Genomic DNA, 23,578 nt, shown 5'->3' with positions numbered 1-23,578 from the left:
GACAATGTTGACAGCCCCACAGACTGCATAAGCAAGAAATTAAGCTACTTCCGTAATAAATTCTACACATACAACAAAAATTTACAATAAAGATTTCCAGAGCCTTGGCTGAAAACATCAAAAATGTAAAAATAACTCCAAATTCAAAATTTGTTTCTTTTCACATTACCAACCTATACACAAAAATCCCAACACAGGAAACAATAGATACCATAGAACAAAACCTACTCAAATGCAGAATAATTCCGATACAAAGTGCTGCTCAAATTTTGCAACTAATAAAACTAGTCTTACACCAAAATTACTTAGAATTTGACAATAAAGAATATACACAAAAAGAGGGTTTCGCTATATACCATAGAGCACGAAGCTAACAAGACAATTAACTTTCTCTATTTAGCTATTAAAAATTTCAGCAACAAACATTATTTCGAAATTTACTGAAAGCCTACGAGAACGGGCTGTATTCTCAGCGCACACTCATGTTATCCCATAACCAAGAAACTCGCGTTTTCCACACTATGCTTAACACATTGATAAACCTACCACTATAAGAAAAAGAAAAAACGAGTAAAAATCTTAGAATATATAGCGCAACAAAACGATTAAAACTACAAAATTATACCGAAACTATACTACAGGAATACACAACCAAAAAGGCTCAATATACGTAATAAATAAATAATAAATAACTAACCCATAAACACACACACAAGGAAAAAAGAAGAAAACAACATACATAGACGCAACTTATCTAGGAAACATCTCAAACAAAATTAATAAATTATTCAACACAACTGAAGCGGCCTTCACGCCAGCCACCACTCACGAACTTGAAGTGCAGTGTTATGTAGTGTACGGTGTGGTATAGTGTTCTGAAGGAAGTAAATCGTGGCTGCCTGAGCAATTTCGTGCCCAGACGCCAGGGGCGCTGCGTCTTTTAGGCTTTTATATGTTTTCTATGCGTTCTGTTTATTCTTTGCTTTTGTGAATTCGCTGGTAATGTATGCTCCTTGCCAACGTTGTGTTCTCTGGTGTTACCGAGTTGTAGCCTGTAATCATCTCCTTTTTATAACAAGAATTAGCGCCACTAATTATGGCATTCTGTCCTGTCCATCTATAAGAGTGACATCAAGCGTGCTTTCTGAACAAAGTTACAAAGCGTCAGCATAAGTATCGTTCACTTAGTCAGTACGAACACGTCAAGCGAAAGTCGGATAGCCAAAAGTAGAGCTGAACGCAAGTGGTGACACCGACGTGATCGGCGGAATATCAGTCGAATCGCACGATGGCCGAAGAACCAGCACGCAGTATGGAGAACAGTAGGCCGCCTGCCACTGTTCTGGCTGGAAATTCCGTCCTTTGGTTTGCGCAAGCAGAAGCGAGTTTTTGTTGCGCAGAGGTAACAGCCGACGCGACTAAATTCACACTCACCGTGAGCCAGCTGGACCACCGATTCGCCAGTGAGGTGCAAGACATAATTATGGCGCCACCGAAGCTCAAGTCAGAATTCATATGACGAGTGGCGGGATCCCAAGAGGACTGCATACGACAAGTTACCACTCAAGAAGAGATGGACGACAGAAAGCCATTCCAGTACCTGCAACACCTGCGCAGTAAGGTTAACACAGTCATTGTGACAGACAACTTGTTGTGCACACTATGGAGCAGTCGTTTGGTGCCGCAGATAAAAGCCTTGGTTGTCTCGAACACTGACATGCCGCTGGACACCGCAGCGTAGCTGGCCTATCGAATTCACAGCACAATCGCACCTGCACATGTCAGTGCAATCACAGTGCGGGACAACAGTGCAACTGCCGCAGCAACAATAGCTGAGGCTGACCAAGACTCACTCACGGCAGAGGATGAGCTGTTGTGCACCCACGTTAGCGCGCCATTGTCGCGAGACAGCGCCGGCAACAACAGAGGTCGATACCGATGACATGGTGCCACGAATCCGCAAGATGACGCGCAAATGTGCTGGTATCACCTTCGTATCGGTTATCAGGCGAGGACGTGTTCATCATCGTGCTCTCACTCGAATGCAAGCAGCGGCCAGCGGTAGGTGCAACAGAAGTCCTCCAAGCGCCTGTTTGTCACTGACAGTGGTTCTGGCATGAAATTCTTAATAGATACCGGTTCGGATCTGAGCATCCTGTCTCGAACGGCCATGCATCGTTGCCGGCCTTCAACTGCCTTCCGTCTGACAGCTGTAACAACTCGTCAATCACGACGTACAGTACTCAGCGGATGGAGCTCACCTTTGACTCCACCACCCGTACGCGTGGACCTTCAACTAGCTGATCTCCGGAGCTGATCTCCTGGTGCACTACCGACTACTTCCGGACGTCGCGAACGCTCACTCTGTGAACGGCTTCACAGGCTTAGCAGTCACCAGTTTCCACCACACCACAGCAACTCAGAGAACTCTGTTGGTGCAGGCTTCTGGGGACGAGTACACTGAGTTGCTCAGCAACTACCCGAATCTGACCAGGCCACCCGGTGCTCCTAAGCGCATACCGCATGACACAGTGTGCCACATAAGGACGACAGATGGACCACCTGCAGCATGTCGGCCAAGGCGTTTGGTCCTGGACTGCTTAGCAATAGCGAAGCCGAATTTTATTCTACGATACGTGGAGGCATTACGTGACCGACTACAAGAATGTGGTCCTCGTCACTACACTTGGTGCCAAAGAGAGGTGGAGCGAAAGTAGGTTAGTCAAAAGAAGAGCTAAGCACGACAAAACCAGCATCGCCTTTGCATTTTAAAATAGACACAGCCTCAGACACAAAGCCTACGAGGGGAGCTCCATACATAACAATCCCAGCGTCTATAAAATTTCATGTAACATGTACCACAAATGCTACGTAGGAAAACCGGCCCAAAATTCCAACATCAGATACAAAGAGCACATCACGGACAGTGAAGAACCCCATCCACATTCTTTCATCATGTGCGGACAGAAAAATACGATGTAAAATCCATAAACGAAACACTGAAAATCCTCCATACCACACAAATGGAGCAATCATGAACATCCTTGAAGAAATGGAGATAAATTCAAAGTCACAGAATAGCCCTCTAAATTTACTGAAGAAACCGACCTCAGTCACCAAAGAATATTGAAAACTTTATTGATATTAAAAGCAGAAAAACGGGTAAAATAAACAAACCAAAGACAATAGGTAACACATGTGCATAGTAACAGCATAGATACCGTACAACAAAGATGTAACACGAAGAAAACATCACAGCCTATTAACCACAGCAAAATTATTACTTAAAAAAATAGTCTCAACACAAACTAGGAAAAATTTAAGGTAAAAAACATAATCAGAACCATACCTCAGAAAATAATCAAAACATAACCGAATATCCACATATCGCTTACTTCTAGTGGTAACTATGTAAACATGTAATATCGCTGGTCCCCTATTACCCAAGCTACCAAGAGGGAAAATAGCGCACAAAAACTGACTAATCTACATCTAAAAATCAAACGTAGCAGTACACCTACAACGAACGTCCAGTTGCGTCTAAAAACAAAGTCCATCAAAGACGGTATATAGCAGCGTCGATATTACCCATAATGCAAAAATAGCAATCGAATGTATGATACCTTTACGATCATACTTACAGTTTACAGCATCAAGTCTATCATCTGTCAACGTATTTACAGGACACCTGACGATGGCAATATACCGAAATGAGCTCACTGTGATTTGCGCAATGAAATTCATATGAAAACAGTGTAATTGGTATATCATTATGGTAATCATGTCACTACAAGACATATTTCGCACTGCGGACCCCAAAGACGACAAACTTCTAAATATCGTTGGAACTGTACTGGTGCACTCAAAATGCCGAAAGGCAGACGCTGATACAGGTAGACTGAAAGGTGTATTAACCACTGCTACCTTTTCAGACTCGGCATGCAAGGGAAACTGCAATTATGCATCTACGGGGTAAATCTTCGAGAAACATTGGCTACCACAGACCTTGGCTGAGTAGTTCTACAGGGTCTTGAATAAAGTAAACATCAGTAACTGCTTGTGAACTGACTGTAAAATGGTTCAAATGGCTCTGAGCACTATGGAACTTAACATCTGAGGTCATCAGTCCCCTAGAACTTAGAACTACTTAAGCCTAACTAACCTAAGGACATCACACACATCCTTGCCCGAGGAAGGATTCGAACCTGCGACCGTAGCGGTCGCGCGGTTCCATACTGAAGCGCCTAGAACCGCTCGGCCACAGCGGCCGGCGAACTGACTGTACTTTGACACAAAGTTACTACTTTGTATTTCGATTATCACGACCAACATTACTCACTGAGTGGAAGGTATTTGTCTGAGAACGCACTGCTGTTCTAATCGCCTCAGTTCAGCCTTAACTGCCTCTTTTAATGCTATAGGAATGGGTCGAGGCCGAGAGGAATCGGGGAGCGCCAATGTCTTGAACGTGATATGGTCTGCATGGTTAGTTGTAAAGGTCAGGCCGGGTGCAAATACAGCAGAAAATTCTTTATATAGTGCCTCTTACTGAAATGGAATTTCGTCCAATACTAGGTTTACTGTATCAGAGATGGTAAATCCAAAAGCTGAAAAGGCATCTTGTCAAAACATATTCTCTGTCACTGTGCTAGAAGTATGTCCATACTTTGAGCGACATTCTAGTCGCCGACATCCACTAAATACAGTCCTTTGAGCACAATATGGTGGTTGCCGTATACGACTAGCATCCTTGCAGAGCTACCCAAACACGACTCACGACCCGTCGCAGGAGAACTTCTGTGAAGTCTGGAAGGTAGGAGACAAGGTACTGGCGGAAGTAAAATTGTAAAGACGGGTCGTGAGTCGTGCTTGGGTAGCTCAGGTGGTAGAGCACTTGCCCGCAAAAGGCAAAGGTCCCGAGTTCGAGTCTCGGTCCGGTACACAGTTTTAATCTGCCAGAAAGTTTCGAAACCAGCGCACACTTCGCTGCAGAGTGAAAATTTCATTCTGGTAGCATCCTTGCAGTTTGCAACAGTGTTAGGGTCCTTAGACGCTGGAAGATTTCCAACTGACTGGCTTTGCAGATGTACCTGTGTCAACCTGAAATTTTTCTCTATGGCTGCCTAGAGTTAGCTCCACGATCACTCGTATTTGTTGTCTATGTGTGTGCGCTTTCTGCGGCCTTGTGCTGTTTATATCCATACGTTCGAAACACGCATGGCAGTCGCAAATGGTTCAAATGGCTCTAAGCACTATGGAACTCAACATCTGAGGTCATCAGTTCCCTAGACAGAACTACTTAAACCTAACTAACCTAAGGACATCACACACATCCATTCCCGAGGCAGGATTCGAACCTGCGACCGTAGCAGCCGCGTGGTTCCGGACTGAAGCGCCTAGAACCGCTCGGCCACAGCGGCCGGCTGGAAGTCACAAATAGATGTGACTATAAGATATCCTTCACGTCCACACTTGCCACAGACTGCCTGGAGGGCGGCAGTTGAATCGTTTTGAAACAGTCTTCACATGATGGGGATGATCAGCAGAGATGTGTAACGTTCCCTGGCATTTTCACAATTTATTTGTAACATATACGCCGATCTGGGCAAGTTATATATATATATCTTAATATTACTGAATGTGGTATGAAATATGTTTGTTATTTTTATTATATTTTTTTGTAACATTTCTCTGTATTAGGATAGGAAATTTCTATATTTATTATGTGAATGTAAAAGTGTCAGTATTTGCGGTATCAGCGATATTTGCTAGAAATCGATTTACAAAGAAATGTTAATAATCGTAATAGTCGTGCCGTTGTTTATCTTTGGCATGTGGAGACTCTCTGTCGTTGTATGGACAGAGCAGCCAGTTGTGTGGACAGAGCCGCTAGAGTGCGTGGAAGAGTCAGTGTGTGGACAGAGCCGCTAGAGTGAGGAAGGGTCAGTTGTGGACAGAGCAGCTGAAGTGAGGAAGAAGTGAGGAAGTGTTAATCCTTGATCGCTCTAGCAGACGCGATGTGCAGCTACGCTCGCGCCCATTAGACGCGCCTGATTCATTAACCCGCATTGTGGGCACTAAAGGTTGTGTATGCATCGTGGTTATCCAGCAGAGTTAAGATGTACTTCTTTTGTATCTGTCGGGACTTTGCCTCCTTTAATCAAAGCGTACGAATTAATGTGAGTTGACTTGTTGTTTGGGCTAAATATATTAGTATTCATTAAAAGTGTGAATTATTTATGTAAATGAGCATGCCCACGTCATCTATAAATCACATGCGTAATGTAGTAGGTTTGATCAGTGATAAATGTCGGCTTGGCAATAATTAAGACATTTTCTGTTCATTAAAATATTCTTGTGTTCTATGGCTAGTGCCGGGATAAAAGTCAGTAAAAATATTTCACAAAAAGAAAAACCCACTGCATTCTGGAAAGTGTATGCCAAGGCCGAATGATTTAAGAGACTCAGTTCTTATCCAGATAGTACTATCCAATTAATATGAGTGCACGTAATAATTTCCATTTAAATGTACGTAATCCTTAAGAAAGTAAAATTTGTTTTTTTATTACCACACGTAATGAAGAGAGTGGTTCTACAACAAAGTTCGCACTAAGGTAAATTAACTTTTAAGCAAGAAATAAAATTATTATTTCCTTTTTTTTTTATTTCAACGAAATTTCAAATCATTCATTCCAGTAATTTCATTAAAATGGCGCCCAGCGTGGGGCTCGATTCAATTTTAAGAGAATATCATTAAAATGGCGCCCAGCGTGGGGCTCGAATATGCAGTGGCCACGAAATACCCTTGAGATACCTAGGGAATTAATATAGTCGAACTTTGTTGCAGGACATTTAATAATTTTGTCATGTACTGTATGTATTGCTTAACCAATATTGTGTGGTAATACCTGTGTATGATTTTTTGCATGAGAACACTATGTATCCGGAGCTGAAGCAGAGAGCTCATTATTTTGAAAAATTAATAACCTTCCACAATATCAGGGGGCAGCAGCACCCAAGATAGATCACCAAAAGGTAAAGCTACAGTGTAGTTGTCCTGTAGGTAGTAAAGTAGCCTCCGTGCAGTGTCCTCGGATCGTTAGTGGTGTGCTTGTTGTTAGTACTTTGTTTTAAAATAACAGGACATTTAAGTAGTTAGTCATTGTAGTATATAGTACGTATGTATTGGGTAATGTCCATTTCTTGTGTGCTTATGTGAGTGAAACCTGAAGTGTTAGAATACTTAGTTCAGATTTTATTTCTTTTGTTTACTATGGTTAGATTGCGTAGTCAGAAAGATATCAACATGGATAATGAGCAACAGTTAGTTAATAGTGATACCGAGTTAGAAAATGGGACACAAAGTAATGTTAGTGACGTAGCTCAGGAAGTACAATGTGAGAATCTGGGGGCAGAAGGGCAAGAAATGTTGCCACTGCCACCCAGTGATTCAGTTGATAGCGTAAATAGTGAGCCATCCGCAAGCACTGGGCACGGACCAGAGAGTGGTGTGATGTCAGAAGTGCAATCATTAAAAGATATGTTTGAGCGCATGATCACTTTCCAAGCTGAATTTGTACAAATGCAAGCAGAGCGTGATAAAGAACGTGATGCCAAACAAGCAGAGCGTGATAAAGAACGTGATGCCGAACAAGCAAAGCGTGACCAGAGATTGGTAGCTGAATTTGCATGTAAACAAGCAGAGCGTGATAAAGAACGTGATGCCAAACAAGCAGAGCGTGACCGACGCATGTATGAGAGGGACTTGCAGTTGATGCAAGCTTTAGAAGTTATGCAAAGTGACATTGTTAACTTGAAACAAAAATATGAAACCATGACCAAAACGGTGCAAGCATTAAGCGAAGGACTAAATAGTATTCAAATGGCTAATGCCAATATCGTAGAGGAAGTCAGTGTCCTGACTAATAGGGTCGAACAACTAGAACTTAACACAACCCACGTAATTGAGAACAAAGTGATCGAACATGTGCACAAAGTAGAACGTAACTTCATAAAGGAATTAGATGAGAAAGTGCACGCCGCAATTGAGGCCAGAGAGATGGATTCTACTGCGGATGTGCAAGATCTTAAAAAGATAGTGCAAAAGGACATTCCGCTGTGGCAGCGGAGTGTGGACCGCCGTCTTGCCGAAATGGAGCTAAGTTTGCGGCAAGACGATGCGCTGGCGTATGTCACGCCAGCCAAGTCCAACAATGATAGGCATATAAATACAGCAGTACACAATTGTGACTGCAAGACAGGACAGGCAACCGATGTAAGCGGAACAAATAAATGTCATTCCAAAGTAGTGATTGAAGAAAGTCTGATTAGGAACCGACAGTTTCAGATCTTTACAACGGAGAAGAAATCTGTTCACCCTGTAGTGTTTATCAAGGGATTTAGAAACATTTTGCCTAGCGTTTGGAGTCATACCCAGAAAATACAGTTTGTTATGTCTTACATACAGGGAGATGCTGCGTTATGGGCAACCGAAGCAGCTGACAGTTGCGATACATATGAGCAATTCGAAAAGGCATTCTTGGCCAAATATTGGTCAACATGTATTCAGGAGAGATTACGGAAGGAAGTATATAATCCAGAGCCGTATTCTCCACGATTAGGCAATTTGCGAAAATATTTTGAGAAGTACATTAATAAGACCCGTTACTGGGACGAACAGATTTCGTCTCGGGATTTGATCAGACTTTTGAAATCACACTTGCCGATAGATGTAAAGGAAAAGCTTATACACGTGCCCGAAAATGATATGGAACATTTCTTGTCTATTCTGGACGCAATTGACCTGATTCAGGAGGACATTAAGGCGGCCTCTGAACAGATTAGAAGTAACGGAAATAGTTATAGAAATGGTAGAAATAACACGCCTCTAACCAGTAATAGAAACGGCGGAGGTAATAATAGGAGACAAGGGTATACACAAAACGGAAATAGAGATAGAGACCGGAACGGAAATAGACCACCGGGGAATAATGATAGGAAAAGGAGGTTCGATGACCGGTATGAAACAGGCCCACCAAGCAGTCATAGATGGAAAAATGCCAGGGGGCCGTACAACACTAATACTTATAATGATGCAAACCGAACTTGGCCACAGAACCAGAGGCCCAGTCCGGACCGGCAAAACAGTGATAGATATGACAATAACCGACCGCCACCACAAAATGCGCCAATTGCGCAGCCGTGGCGGCCGACGCAACACAACGTGCACATAGTGGAGGTCAATGACACAGAGCAGCCACGCCCATCCACTAGCAATAATTCAACAAACTAGATGCGGCCGAGATACGCTCTCCATCGTCGGCTACGGTTTGGAGTGAGAGCAGCCCGACACAAAACAAAACACCGAAAACAATCTGTATCCTTAGGTATAATGACGGGGTACAGATGGGAGATGAATTAATAACCGAACCATCCACGTGCATAAAGGAACACAAGGACAATGTACAAGTGATAATAGAAGTTAAAATTAACAATATTGATGTGCAAGTGGTCATAGATACAGGTGCTACTGTTAGTGTTATGAGTATGGACTTATTCAAGGTACTGGGGAAGGAAAGGCGTATGCTGACTTTTCCCGTGAATAATTGTAGAGTCACTGGAGCCATAAGTGCACAGCGACAAATAATTAAGCTCCAAGTGCGGGTAGAGATGTATATAGGGGAAGAAGCCATAACGAGCTCATTCCTGGTAGTAAAGGGTTTAAAGGTAGCCTGCATTTTGGGGGTAGATTTTTTGAGAGAGAGGGACGCAATAATAGACCTTTCTCGGGGAAAATTAAGTTTGATGAATGCTGGTAGGAGAATAGAATTTTCCATGCTTAGATCTGAAGAGGTACCTGTACCTAATTGTAACGCCATAAATATAAAATGTAGGAATCAATCGATACTACAATTAGACAATTATTGTCCAGGGCAGAATCTCTATTATCCTGACGTACAAGGTGATCAATCAAAGGCGAATATGGATATATTAGTGAACAAAGTATCACAGTCCGAAAATTTAAATTCAATTCAACAGAAGGAAATAGTACAGTTATTATCTAATTATGCAGATGTATTTTCTGAACGACCAGGAGTTGTTAAGGGATATCAATACAAGATCGAGGTAAAGCCTCACAAAACTTACTGTCGAGCCTCATACTCCATTCCTTGGTCCAAGAAGGAAATAGTAGCTAAGGAAATAAGAAAACTGATCGAGTGGGGAATAATAGAACCGTCTTTGTCCCCTTATAGTAGTCCATTGGTGGCGGTAGCAAAAGCTGACGGACAGGTACGGTTAGTACTGGATGCAAGAGACATAAATGAAATCATTGTACCTGTCAGGACTCATCCGAAAACCTTGATGAGCAACTTCGAAAATTCCATGAAGTACATTTTAGCGGTGTATGACCTCTTTTCAAAATATTTAAAAATATACTGCCTTAAATCAGCCAATGCTCGTGGAATAGTGAAATGGTTAGGCAAAGAATATTTTATACAAGTAGGTAAGCCTGAAGCGATAATATCGGATAATGCTTCATATTTTACAGGCCATACCTGGAAAAACTATTTATATGAACAAGATATAAAGCGTATACTAATTTCCCGCTTTCACCCACAAGCAAGTTTAGTAGAGAGAGTATTTGGAGAGTTAAATAAATTTTGCAGGTTATACATTGCATATAAGCACACAAGGTGGCCAGATATGATACATAAGTTTGTCGAAATTCACAACGCAACCCCGCATGCTTCTACGGGGTATCCACCAAATGAGATATTAATGAATAATAATCGAGCTCTGAACGAGTGGCAGGCACCCTTGCCTAAGGTCCCAGTCATTCCTGAGCCTAAGGAAGAGAAGATAAGAAAAGCGGGATGCAACCTTACTAGGTGCGCCCAGAAAAGGACGGAAAAATATAATCGACATGTAACGAATAACCAAACATTTAATGTTGGGGACTTGGTGCTCTTACGCAATCATCCTAAGTCCTCGGCATCTTTGAAACAGAATAGCAAGTGGCAATTGGTGTATAATGGACCTTTTAGAGTAGTAAGTGTGCCACATGAGTGTAGCTATCTCTTAGCAGACCCCCACTCAGGGAGAGTACGGGGACTGTATCCGCGTAAGGATGTAAAAGCATTCCTACAGTAAAAGACTAATAGTCCTATGCGGACACCGTTCCTTTGTAAACAATGAACATTAATAAGGTGTACTAGTGTAGGAGTGTATAGTTATAAGAATATGATTGACTTTTTTCATGTGTGTGGATATTTGTGTTATGTACTCTTTTAATTTGTGTTTAATTTGAGATATTTCTTGGCACAATCCTTTATATTATGTGTATCTATGTGTAGCTGTCAGATTGACAGATCTGAACCCGGAACAATATTAGTAATATAAGGCCCTGAGAACTTTATTATCTCACTAGTGTTATCACAAAATAATGCACCCAGTAGTGACCCGAGAGCACCACGGGAGGCAACCTTGTTGTAAATTTATGTAGCGTAAAGAAACTCACAAAGAAGCTTCAATTGAAGCATGTGCAGATTCAATCAATAAGAAAGAGCTAGCCAGATACGGTCCAAGTAAATTTTCGCCTACAGAGACTTCACTGTGGTTACGTAGGACGTTGATTGTATGTACGTAAATCTTACACTCTGGTAAAAGGTTACGAATGTGCTGTTGCAAACAAACTCAGCAGCGGACATTGTAAATAGAAATAAGTAAACTTTAACAAAAGTGTAGTATTGTGCGGCAGAAACAGACAGTGACATTCACTGATAAAGAACTAGCACAACACGAACAGTGAACCGATAACGGACGGTGGATAAACCTAGTGTCAAATTTTAACTTTTTGTATGTAAAGGGACGCTAGGAAAGAGCGTGTGACTAATGACCAGTCATGACGGTGGAAAATATTGTGTGCCCATAAAAGTGTACTGTGACAATGAAACCTTGTGCGAACCAGACTAGTGAAGGCCTACTGAGTAATAACTACCACTAATTGTGTGCGTTCTTTCCCACAGCAGGAAATACGGATAGTATACTGTTTGTGAACTTGTTGCATGTTTCCTGGAGCACCGCAAGAAGACGTCGCACGGGCGAGCTGGTATCCAACGCGTTCGGCTATAGCAGCTATGCAGCGGCCACAGCAGCCCGTAGCAGACCAGACAGCCACGCCCGTACGCGCCGTAGCTGTCAACGATGGGGCGGTGACCTACACGAAGTCAGCGCGCCGCGCCGAGCGCCGCACCCCACCGCTCATCAAATACATTATTGGCTTTTGAAATGTTTACATAAACTGAATAACATATTAATGACTTCATTTTGATAAACATTGAACATGTACTATGTACGTCCGTAATTGATATATCCTAGGACAAGTGACCTTGTAGTGTATCACAAGAAAAATAGTGATATTGTGTAATTGTGTAAACCCGTTTGTGACAAACTGCAAAAATACTTCAAATGAAAAACTGTTAATATGGACTATAAACCAACTGGGATGGCTGGGCTCCGGCACAGTTTTGCCCAGGTTTCCTGATTGCCTACGCCCAAATGGGGGAGCCATGTACTTATATAATCCTGGGGCTAATTACAAGAGCCATTCCATAAAACATACAGAGGTGTAAAGAACGTTACTGGCACCATTGTGTCAAAGTGTAAAACCTCTTTGCCAAATGCTGCCAGGGGGCAATGTAACGTTCCCTGGCATTTTCACAATTTATTTGTAACATATACGCCGATCTGGGCAAGTTATATATATATCTCTTAATATTACTGAATGTGGTATGAAATATGTTTGTTATTTTTATTATATTTTTTTGTAACATTTCTCTGTATTAGGATAGGAAATTTCTATATTTATTATGTGAATGTAAAAGTGTCAGTATTTGCGGTATCAGCGATATTTGCTAGAAATCGATTTACAAAGAAATGTTAATAATCGTAATAGTCGTGCCGTTGTTTATCTTTGGCATGTGGAGACTCTCTGTCGTTGTATGGACAGAGCAGCCAGTTGTGTGGACAGAGCCGCTAGAGTGCGTGGAAGAGTCAGTGTGTGGACAGAGCCGCTAGAGTGAGGAAGGGTCAGTTGTGGACAGAGCAGCTGAAGTGAGGAAGAAGTGAGGAAGTGTTAATCCTTGATCGCTCTAGCAGACGCGATGTGCAGCTACGCTCGCGCCCATTAGACGCGCCTGATTCATTAACCCGCATTGTGGGCACTAAAGGTTGTGTATGCATCGTGGTTATCCAGCAGAGTTAAGATGTACTTCTTTTGTATCTGTCGGGACTTTGCCTCCTTTAATCAAAGCGTACGAATTAATGTGAGTTGACTTGTTGTTTGGGCTAAATATATTAGTATTCATTAAAAGTGTGAATTATTTATGTAAATGAGCATGCCCACGTCATCTATAAATCACATGCGTAATGTAGTAGGTTTGATCAGTGATAAATGTCGGCTTGGCAATAATTAAGACATTTTCTGTTCATTAAAATATTCTTGTGTTCTATGGCTAGTGCCGGGATAAAAGTCAGTAAAAATATTTCACAAAAAGAAAAACCCACTGCATTCTGGAAAGTGTATGCCAAGGCCGAATGATTTAAGAGACTCAGTTCTTATCCAGATAGTACTATCCAATTAATATGAGTGCACGTAATAATTTCCATTTAAATGTACGTAATCCTTAAGAAAGTAAAATTTGTTTTTTTATTACCACACGTAATGAAGAGAGTGGTTCTACAACAAAGTTCGCACTAAGGTAAATTAACTTTTAAGCAAGAAATAAAATTATTATTTCCTTTTTTTTTTATTTCAACGAAATTTCAAATCATTCATTCCAGTAATTTCATTAAAGATGGTCAACAGTCAAGTGATTTGATGACGAGGAAGACTGCGAGTAGGGGCGGAAATGATGCAGTTGCTGTGATTTGATCTGTACTATTTACAATGGGGCGAACGTTTGCAACATAGCAGCTAGTGAAAGAATGAATGAATGACCGATGCGTAGGACTTCTTTTTGTGAGGGGTCAGGAAATTTTAATAGCCGGTCACCATGGCCAAGCGGTTCTAGGCGCTTCAGTCAGGAACTGCGCGACTGCTACGGTCGCAGGTTCGAATCCTGCCTCGGGCATGGATGTGTGTGATGTCCTTAGGTTAGTTAGGTTTAAGTAGTTCTAAGTTCTAGGGGACTGATGACATAAGATGTTAAGTCCCATAGTGCTCAGAGCCATTTGGAAATTTTAATGCCTCACCGCGAAGCTATTCATTGGTGAGAATCCAATTACATTGTCCTGGGTGAGTGAATCAGCCTATGACTTGTTGCCATCTGAGCTGTCACACATAAACTGATACTTTTGGCGGAGGGCATGAAGGACAGCCGTTCATGCTGAATACGACAAGTCTGTGCTTTTTTTTGTATTGATTACCGCGCATCCTGGCCGAAATTGTATGGCTTTGGTGACGATAATAAGTTGCCAGTAAGTTACACAACTCTTCACAAGGTTGGGCCACCAGATCTGTTAATTGGGGCAACTTCTGCAATAACTGGAGCAACTAGAGCTTAGACAATGATAGGAAAACGCTCACCGGAGCTGGCTCTCTGTTACCTTAAGGGCTGTGAAGTGTTGGGGAAGATATGCATCTCAGTCCACTCTTGATCCCTCTCAGGGTGAAAATAACAGACTGACGCTGATAGGAATGAGACGATTAAGTGTTTACATTCAGCACGAAGTGTCTGCCAGAGCTGCTAGGAGATCCATCTGCTGGTGGTGCCGACACCACTTTTGTTGCTCGAGCAGCTTGGTCAAAATCAGGTGAATATTTAAGTCCTTTTACGCTCGTCGCAAATTTTGGATTTTAGCTAGTAGTTATTGCACTGTCAATACAGTACACAGCACAGTCGCGTACGGAATCTGGCAGTGATCTGGAGTGCAGGAGCAGTACTCAGTCGTAAATTTGACAGTTTGCTTGTATCAGAGCCCGTAAGGCACACCGAGAAAGAGTTCGATGCACAGCAATTATTCGTTAATCCGAGGTTAATCCTTAAGCGCAGTGCGTAAGGCAATTCAGGGCAGAGTACAATGCACATCATTCATTAGCCAGAATGTTAATTCGTGAGCGGAGACCAGGACACACTGATGTCAGAGACAGTATATGAATGAAACTTGAGGTAGATGGAGCACTGGGCGAGTTATACATGAAGTGCTTGTACCTAATTTTCGCCGGTCTTACATACACCCCTGAACGTGCAGAAACGTCCAAGTCATATGTTGCCATGGGTGTGGTTGGAGATCACATGGAGATTGACGGCACCTTCTCGGCTATATTCCAACAATGTAGGAGCTAACTCCAGGTTGGAGACACCCTCGATGAAATTTTGTATACAGCTCCATGATTACTTCTGCGTCTGCATTAGTCGACCAGAATATTATTTAACCTGGGAGAGAGGCTGTTTCGGTCTGCTAATCGTCAGTCAGTGTAACTGGGGTTGCGGCGGGGAGGAAGGGTGGGACAGCTACAGCTATGCAATGAAAACTGCACTAACCTTCGTGATTAGAGGTTTCAAGTGGATGGTCAATCGCACAGGGGTTAGACGCCAAGTCCTCCATCTGCTTTATCTGTTTCACTGAAATCCGTTCCAATTTCATCTGCCGTGTCAAGTTTCCATATCACTGTCGTTGTCATGTAGTGCACATTCATTTTCACTTTCCAGACCAACATTGATTATGTTCTCTGTTGCTTCTTCCGTTAACCCATCTGTATCCCAATATTCATTTTCAATTCCTCTGACACGTTTGCAAGATTTTAACCAATCATTTTGGTAACCTTAGGCGAAGACTATTTGGTCATTTGTCTTAACGTAGTTAAATTAATAGAAGAAACTTTTTTCTGCATTTTTTTGTTTCTTTGTATTCCAGAAGAGTTCTACGCGGTTCAGATCACAATGGTATGATGGGAGCCTCAGAACAGTACATCCTTATACTTCAAAACGGGATCTGCTTCAAAATCAGACTTTGGCTTCTTCTAACACACAACTTGAAAAATCTCATTTCTTTTTAAGCTTGGTTCTAACTGATTTCGTTCAGAATGAGCCATTCAATTACGTCCTTCTTGCGAGTCGGTAGTGGGTGTTCCATTTCTCTGAACAGTATGGTACGGTGCGTTATCACGAACGACAATACTGCCAGCTGCGATATTAGGACTAATGACCTCAGCAGTTGAGTCCCATAGTGCTCAGAGCCATTTTGCGATATTAGGAATCACTTTTTCTTCTAACCATTTGTGATAATTATCTCCATTCATATCATCGCGATAATCTAGGGATTAAATTTCGAATCATAAATTAATTCTGCTCCATCTAAGAAACCTATTGCTTCTCCAGAGTGGACAAGAATTGCTCTTTCGCCTACACTGCTGTTAGTCTTTACACCCTGAACTACTTCACGCTGCGAGCACATTTTCACAGTGTAATGCGTATTGCACTCACATTTCGTGCGTGAATACCACTAGTTTATTTGGCTACTGCTGCCATGATTGCTCTCGGGTATTTCGCACGTTTTCGAACAATGTCTGAACGTTCTGATAGGATGGTTCTCTCATCAATACATTTTTTGTTTTTCCACAGGAAATCTCATCTCTTTCAAAATGTTCTGAAATTATTTCTTGCCCTGAAAATTTATGTCGGTTTTTTGAAAATATAAGCAGCTCTCTCAACGTTGGGATTTCCTCCTTATTCTCGTAATACTCCAAAAAATTTCTTGGAACAAGTTTTTTGTTGCAGTCACCAACAGAAACTACTTTTGTAGGACGGGTTTCTTTTCTACTAGTTTCAACTTTTCCCCGGTGTGTTCCACTTTTTTAAAGTCCTTAAAAATGTATTTTACTGTTCTTTCTGACTTCCCTACCAATTTTGCCACCCATGAAATTGGTTTCTCTTACGGTACCAGTGTTTTTTATTCTCTTCGTGGCAAAATTGTACAACTATGAATATAAACTATTTTTCACCTGAATGTGCCCACTTTCGCGGTGTACCCCTCTGTTTTCCATTCTCAAGAGTATTCGTGATTATGGGAACACAGTACAGCACTACTGACGATACTTCACGAAGACACGCTGAACTGAACTACTACAATGGAAAGCATTGTTCTTACAGTGTCCTCTTAGTAAGTGTCGCGAATATAGAAACCTCAAACTCTCCCTTACCTCATTTTCTGACAGATGCATCGTGTGTCAGTGGGAGACTGAATGGCTGAAGGTGACAGAAAACTAAACTCCAGTTGCTCAAATCGACCACACGGGCATGGCGGACTTCATGGCAGCCTCATCGCTGACAGGAGGTTCTACTTACCAGGCTGCGCATCGGACGTAGCCCTTTAACACAGGGCTCCCACTCTGTGAGGTTTGTGGTGTGCCATTTTCAGTTAAGCATATTCTGACAACGTGTGTTTCATATACTGACATCGGGACATCCCACAATCTCGGTGGAGATCTGCGCACCATCCTCGCCAATACTGTTTACAGTGTTACAGGAGTGGTGACATTTTGTGAACTGTCAGCCCTCATCGCAAAATTGGTGGGGAAGAGAAGCAGACTTTAATGCATTTTAAACCGCGCCGCGTGTGGGGGACAGCCTTCGTCCCTACCCTTGAGACTAGCGTGCTGATTTTTCGTCGGGGCGCTGGTGGACCATGATGTTGAGCACCTCTCACATAAAATCATCATCATCACCATCATAGCCACACCCGCTCCCTGCAGTCCGCCGGCGCTAAGCGTTCTAATTCGACCACATCATAGCCTTCATGCCGCATGTATACCTAAGAGCATAGTAGGCCAATGCCGCCTGTGTTTCCGTGCAGTACCGTGTGTTTAGGTGTGGTTACAGTCTTCCGTGGAACGGTGACAGTGATATGTGTTTGGTAGTGAACGGGCCTACGTACAGTGCTATTCCGATAGTCACCACTGTACTCCTTTACTGTAAGGTCACCACGTCTTCAGATAACTGCCAAAAAAGGGCACTTGCAATAGTATTGTGGTTGGGTAGTGGACCTGAAGCAGCACAGTTTCTGTCATTGTGGTCTGTCTCGGGAAGCAGCTCCATATTTAACGTCATCAGTCTCCGATTCGGATACAAAACATTCTGTATCACATATGACACTGACCAGCGTGCGTCATTGTCGCGTGGAAATGCATTTGACTGCGTGGCGGAAAGAGTTATTCATTTATTCTGTGTTGGTCAAATGGTTCAAATGGCTCTGAGCACTATGGGACTCAACTGCTGAGGTCATTAGTCCCCTAGAACTTAGAACTAGTTAAACCTAACTAACCTAAGGACATCACAAACACCCATGCCCGAGGCAGGATTCGAACCTGCGACTGTAGCGGTCTTGCGGTTCCAGGCTGCAGCGCCTTTAACCGCACGGCCACTTCGGCCGGCTCTGTGTTGGTCAAGACGCCTTGTAGCTAACAATATAGAAAGACAGAGAATCAAATTTGTTGAAGTTTTGTGGATTTCTTTACAAAATTTGTGCCCCTACCACTAAATATCAGCGACCTCCGCCCGTGGTTAGTTCTCCTATACAACAGAGCTGAACAGGCGGCTATATCTGGCAATACCGTTCATCATCTCGTCATCTTCACTTCAAGTTTTAGGCCTTCCTTTGTTTAGCATGTTATGGTACCCATCGCTTCCTCGGTCTTCCTTGACTTCTTCTCCCAACTCGCTTAAATCTGCTTATCTGAAGAGTTTCTGTGAGGGGACACCACCTTGTACAGCCGAGGAGGTTTGCATGATCTGGATGTGCAGGCTACTGTCACCCAAGCCGGAAAGGCCGAAGGGGAGGAGCCAGACGAAGTGTATCCCACGACAGCTTATTGGTCCCTTTCTCCTATCCTAAGCGTGTCCTTATCATGTCCCTTTTACGGTCATCTCGAGTTACAATGCGTAGGGAGGCCAGCCTCCCTAGGTAGCTGGTTCTTAAGAAAATCAGGTCAGTTGGAAGGCCACAAAGTGGCAGCCCACTAAGCCAACTACACTTGGACAGCTCTAGTAAGGCGGCCAGGTGAATTTTCCCAATTACTACTAGTACCCAAAACAGCCTAGCATCACTACTTGGCAAGCAAATTCGCTACTGACACTCTGGGCGCAACCTGAGCGCTCAAGCAAGGCCCGTGACTCACCTCAGCCTCGTCAGAGTCAGCGTCCGAGTCGCTCCAGTCGGAAGAGCTGGAACTGCGCTGCCTGGGTGGCGGCACCGCCTCCTTGGGCAGGATGAGGCTTCCCTCTCGGAGGTACGTCAGCACGTCGTTCTGGATGGGTATCGCTATAGACTCGACGCTGTGCCTCGAAAACCTGGGGTACCAGCTGGTGAATGAACATTCCTCCATCTCTGGCCTCACCTACAAAAGAGAAGCAAGTCGTTAAAAGTAAACGCTTCCTCCTAAGGGGATGTCAACAAATAAAAAGAAATACGCAACATTTTACACGTTTAAAATAGGGATTGGCAAACTGAATTCCAACAGGCATTGACGCTGTTAGACACACGTCAGTAGCTCATTGGTCGAACACATTTCAGAACTATTTCATGTTGATTATGCTCTGATACAAATAGTTGTAATTCATGACATTTCCAATGATGGCGTACCAAATGTGTTTAGTGTAATTGTCTTTATTATTTATTTTCTTGTTCCATGAGCCAATATTAGTCTAGTTACTTGGTCATATGATAAGATACTACAAATATAACGCAAGGGATGCTATTAAAGTTTAAAAAGATCACAGGAAAGCAAGTGGTTTGCAGTGGTATACAATGCGTTCCAAATGACTTTTCCTCGGACATGGTGTCTCCAAGACGTTTCGGGTATAACGCAGCTTTCACAAACCTGAAGTGTAGCTTGTAATAAAGGTATTTATTTTTCACTTTTTTTATAAAGTGTTAAGATGAACTAATTTCTATGTAGGGAAAAACATCTCATAAAATATACAGGGTAGAGCAGAGGAAACGCATATTTTTCACTATTGAATGACTGGGACACGGTTTGATGAAAATAATACAAACAAGCATTAAGTGATGGATTTTTTAATGCAGTTTTGAAATATATATTCTTTAATTAGGTTAGAAAAATAATGTCTTGGAGATGATGTCCTTCTTGCTGGATACAAATTTGGATCCCCTCGCAAAAGTTACGCATGGCTCTCTCCAACATTTCGTTCGGCACGGCGTCAATTTCCTGACGGATGGAATTCTTCAGGTCATCGATTGTGTGAGGCTTGTTCATGTAGACTTTTGATTTTAAATATCTCCACAAAAAGAAGTCGCATATCGAGAAATCGGATGAGCGAGGGGGCCAGTAAACATCACGGTATCTCGAAATAACATGTCCTGGGTACATCTTTCGAACCACTTCCGTGAATGCTCTCGCCGTGTGAGCTGTGGCACCCTCCTGCTGAGACCATATTTCTCTCATGTTCACTTGACGCCTTTCAAGTTCTGGACGAAGAAATTTGTTTAAAATTTCAATGTAGCACGCTGATGTCACAGTAACTGCACTTCCTTCCTCTTAAAAAAAAAAAAAAAAAAAAAAAAAAAAAAAATAGGGTCCAACAATCCCCATCTTTGAAATGCAGCAGCACACTGTTACTTTTAAACTGTGGAGAGGTCTTTGGTGTAATTCATGTGGGTTCAGCGGCGCCCAATACCGACAATTTTGAACACTGACGTAACCTTTTACATAAAAATGTGCTTCATGACTCACGAAGACTGTAGCATCTGCATTGCACAAAATCCCCTTCACTAAGCTGCTGGACGATCATTATCTTGTACGGGTGAAACTTAAGATCATCATGTAAGATGCGGTGAAGCGAACGACGTGACATACACACCGCTACAGTCTGTGGTCTAGCCGATCGTTTAGGACTAGCAAGAACTGCCGTTCTCACTCGGTCTACATTTTCCGGAGTACGAACTGAAAGGGGACGACCAGGTGGTTTCTTTTTCGTCACAGATCTAGCAGTTCTAAACGCTGCAACCCATCGGAGTACATTATTTCGATCAGGCACTGCACCTCGACGTCCAACTCTAAAATTTTGACGGAATAGACGTTGTGCAGTGACTACTGAATCATTGTTTCTAAAGTACTGCTCGACAACGAACACACGATGCTCTACGCTCCAACGCTCCATAGCGACTGAAACTGCATTGTATGGGCAGTCTGCCAACATTAATTCAAGGTCAATACCCCCTCTCGTCTCGCGTACTAGCGGTTCAAAAAACATGCGTTTCTTCTGCTTCACCCTGTATAATATATTAAAAGCCAACGAGTCCATGTTAAATGTAGTGCACAGACGTGGCAACAGAGAAGTTAAAAGGACAGTCTCTGTAACGCTTTCATTTTTTAAAACAAAATATGATGTAAAGAGTTTTTCCTCAGTTACGTTACTTCTGCTTTTACGGACGTGATGGGAGGTATATTTCCAGACCTCTCTACACATTGTACAGTTTAGTGAATAAAAAGCTCAGTCTTATTTAAAAGGTGTCTGCAAGTCATTTATAGAATCCTATAATTGACCACATTAATATGCTGTATGACTTTTTCCATGTTTCAAATATATGTGTCATGACTGTACACTCATTGTTTGAAAACAGAACGACCGAATGCTATATCGCGACGTGTCGTTTACATATTACTTTCATACGAAATCACACCTGCATACTCTCTTTTTGAAGTCCGATATCATACTTATTACTACAGTTTTGCGAGGAAGTCAATACAGTATTTTCCCAGTCAAAGAATGCTTTCAAACGATGAAGATGTACAACAGCCACCAGAGCCTGATAAATCAAAAACAGAAGGTAATTGCGATGGCATTTGTATGGCAAGGAAGAAGCTGACAATGTTATTTAGGATATATTCATTTTTTTTCGATGTATGTTGTAGTGATATCTGCATCGGTCCATCGCACTTGCGATGTACCTTTCCTGAGGCAAACCATTCTTAAATGCATTGCATACGTTTTTGTAACATTCACATATTTTCCCAAATTTCATGCTGCCAGTAAGGAAAGCTGCGTTACGCACTTTTAAGGGTGAATTAAAATGGTTAACCCCTCATTGCCTTGAAGTTTTATTGGAAGTTGAGGGCGCGAAGTTCAAAACTGCTATCACTGAATAGAAACATTGAAAATGTATATTTCTCGCCTGGAAAAAAAAATTCTGTTGTACCAATTCAGTGATATCACGAGTTAATATTATTCGCGGCATAGACTATTTCAGCAGTGCTTAAAGACACTAACATAAATCTTATAGGATAATTACTTAAAATAATATTTTGCAGTTGCAGTTACGAAATAATATTTTCTTAAATTTCCTAATTTTGGGTACTTTAAATTTAAAAAATAATGTTTGACTTGAGATAAATAATTTTGCTTAAAATAGCTAAAAACATTTTTCTATTTTGACTAAGGCATGGTGGCCAGATGTACTTAAAATAAAACATATTCCTAAACCAAAGAATGTTTTATTTGTTGTTGTGGTCCGAAGACTGGCTTGATGCAGAACTCCATACCACTCTATCCTGTGCAACTGTCTTCACCTGAGAATAATACTGCAACATACATCCTTCTGAATCTGTTTACCGTATTCATCTCTTGGTCTCCCTCTACAATTTTAACCCCAAGACTTCCCTCCAATACTAAATAAGTGATCCCTTGATGTCTCAAAGTGTGTACTGTCAACTGATCCCTCCTTTTACTCAAGTTGTGTCACATTTCTTGTCTCCCCAATTCTATTCAGTTCTTCCTCATAAGTTACGTGATCTACCAATTTAATCTTTAGCATTCTTCTGTAGCACTATATTTCAAAAACTTCTACTGTCTTCTTGTCTGAGCTGTTTATTGTTTATGCTCCACTCCCACACACGTCTATACTCTAGAAAAGACTTCCGACAACTTAAGTCTATATTCGATGTTAACAACGTTCTCTTCTTCAGAAACGCTTTTCTTGCTATTGCCAGCCTACATTTTATATCCTCTATGCTTCGGCCATCATCATCATTAGTCATTTTTCTGCCCAAATAGCAACACTTATCTACTGCTGTAAGTGTCTCGTTTCCTACTCTTATTCCCTCAGCACCACCTGCTTCAACTGACAACATTCAGTTATCCTTGTTTTCCTTTTGTAGATGTTCATCTCATATCCAACTTTCAAGACACTGTCCATTACAATGTCATCGACAAACCTCAAGATTTTTATCTCTTCTACTTAAACTTTAATTCGAACTTCAAATTTTTCTTTGGTTTCCTTTACTGCTTGCTCAATGTACTGATTGAAGAACATAGGCGATAGGTTACAACCCTGTCTCACACCCTTCTCAACCACTGTTTCCCTTTGATGCCACTCTGTCCTTGTAACTGACGTCTGGTTTTTGTACAAGTTGTAAATCGTCTTTCGAGAAAAAAAAAAGGCTCTGAGCACTATGGGACTTAACAAAAATGGTTCAAATGGCTCTGAGCACTATGGGACTTAACATCTGAGGTCATCAGTCCCCTAGAACTTAGAACTACTTAAACCTAACTAACTTAAG

The 23,578-nt window shown here is 42.0% G+C and overlaps 1 protein-coding gene across 1 annotated transcript in view; it reads right to left on the bottom strand.

The window, feature by feature from the left end:
• LOC126237379 (cell division cycle protein 123 homolog) overlaps window positions 1-23,578 on the bottom strand; it is a 127,926-nt gene that overhangs the window by 43,601 nt on the left and 60,747 nt on the right. The window contains exon 2 of the mRNA XM_049947462.1: window positions 19,178-19,396. Within this exon, the coding sequence (XP_049803419.1) occupies window positions 19,178-19,384 (207 nt within the window). The 5' untranslated portion in view covers window positions 19,385-19,396. The remainder of the gene's footprint in view (window positions 1-19,177; window positions 19,397-23,578) is intronic.

The sequence above is a fragment of the Schistocerca nitens genome, chromosome 2, assembly GCF_023898315.1.
Source record: "Schistocerca nitens isolate TAMUIC-IGC-003100 chromosome 2, iqSchNite1.1, whole genome shotgun sequence".
In the NCBI taxonomy this organism is placed as follows: domain Eukaryota; kingdom Metazoa; phylum Arthropoda; class Insecta; order Orthoptera; family Acrididae; genus Schistocerca; species Schistocerca nitens.
Note: the sequence above shows the minus strand (reverse complement) of the source record. Positions and strands in the feature narration are given on the sequence as shown.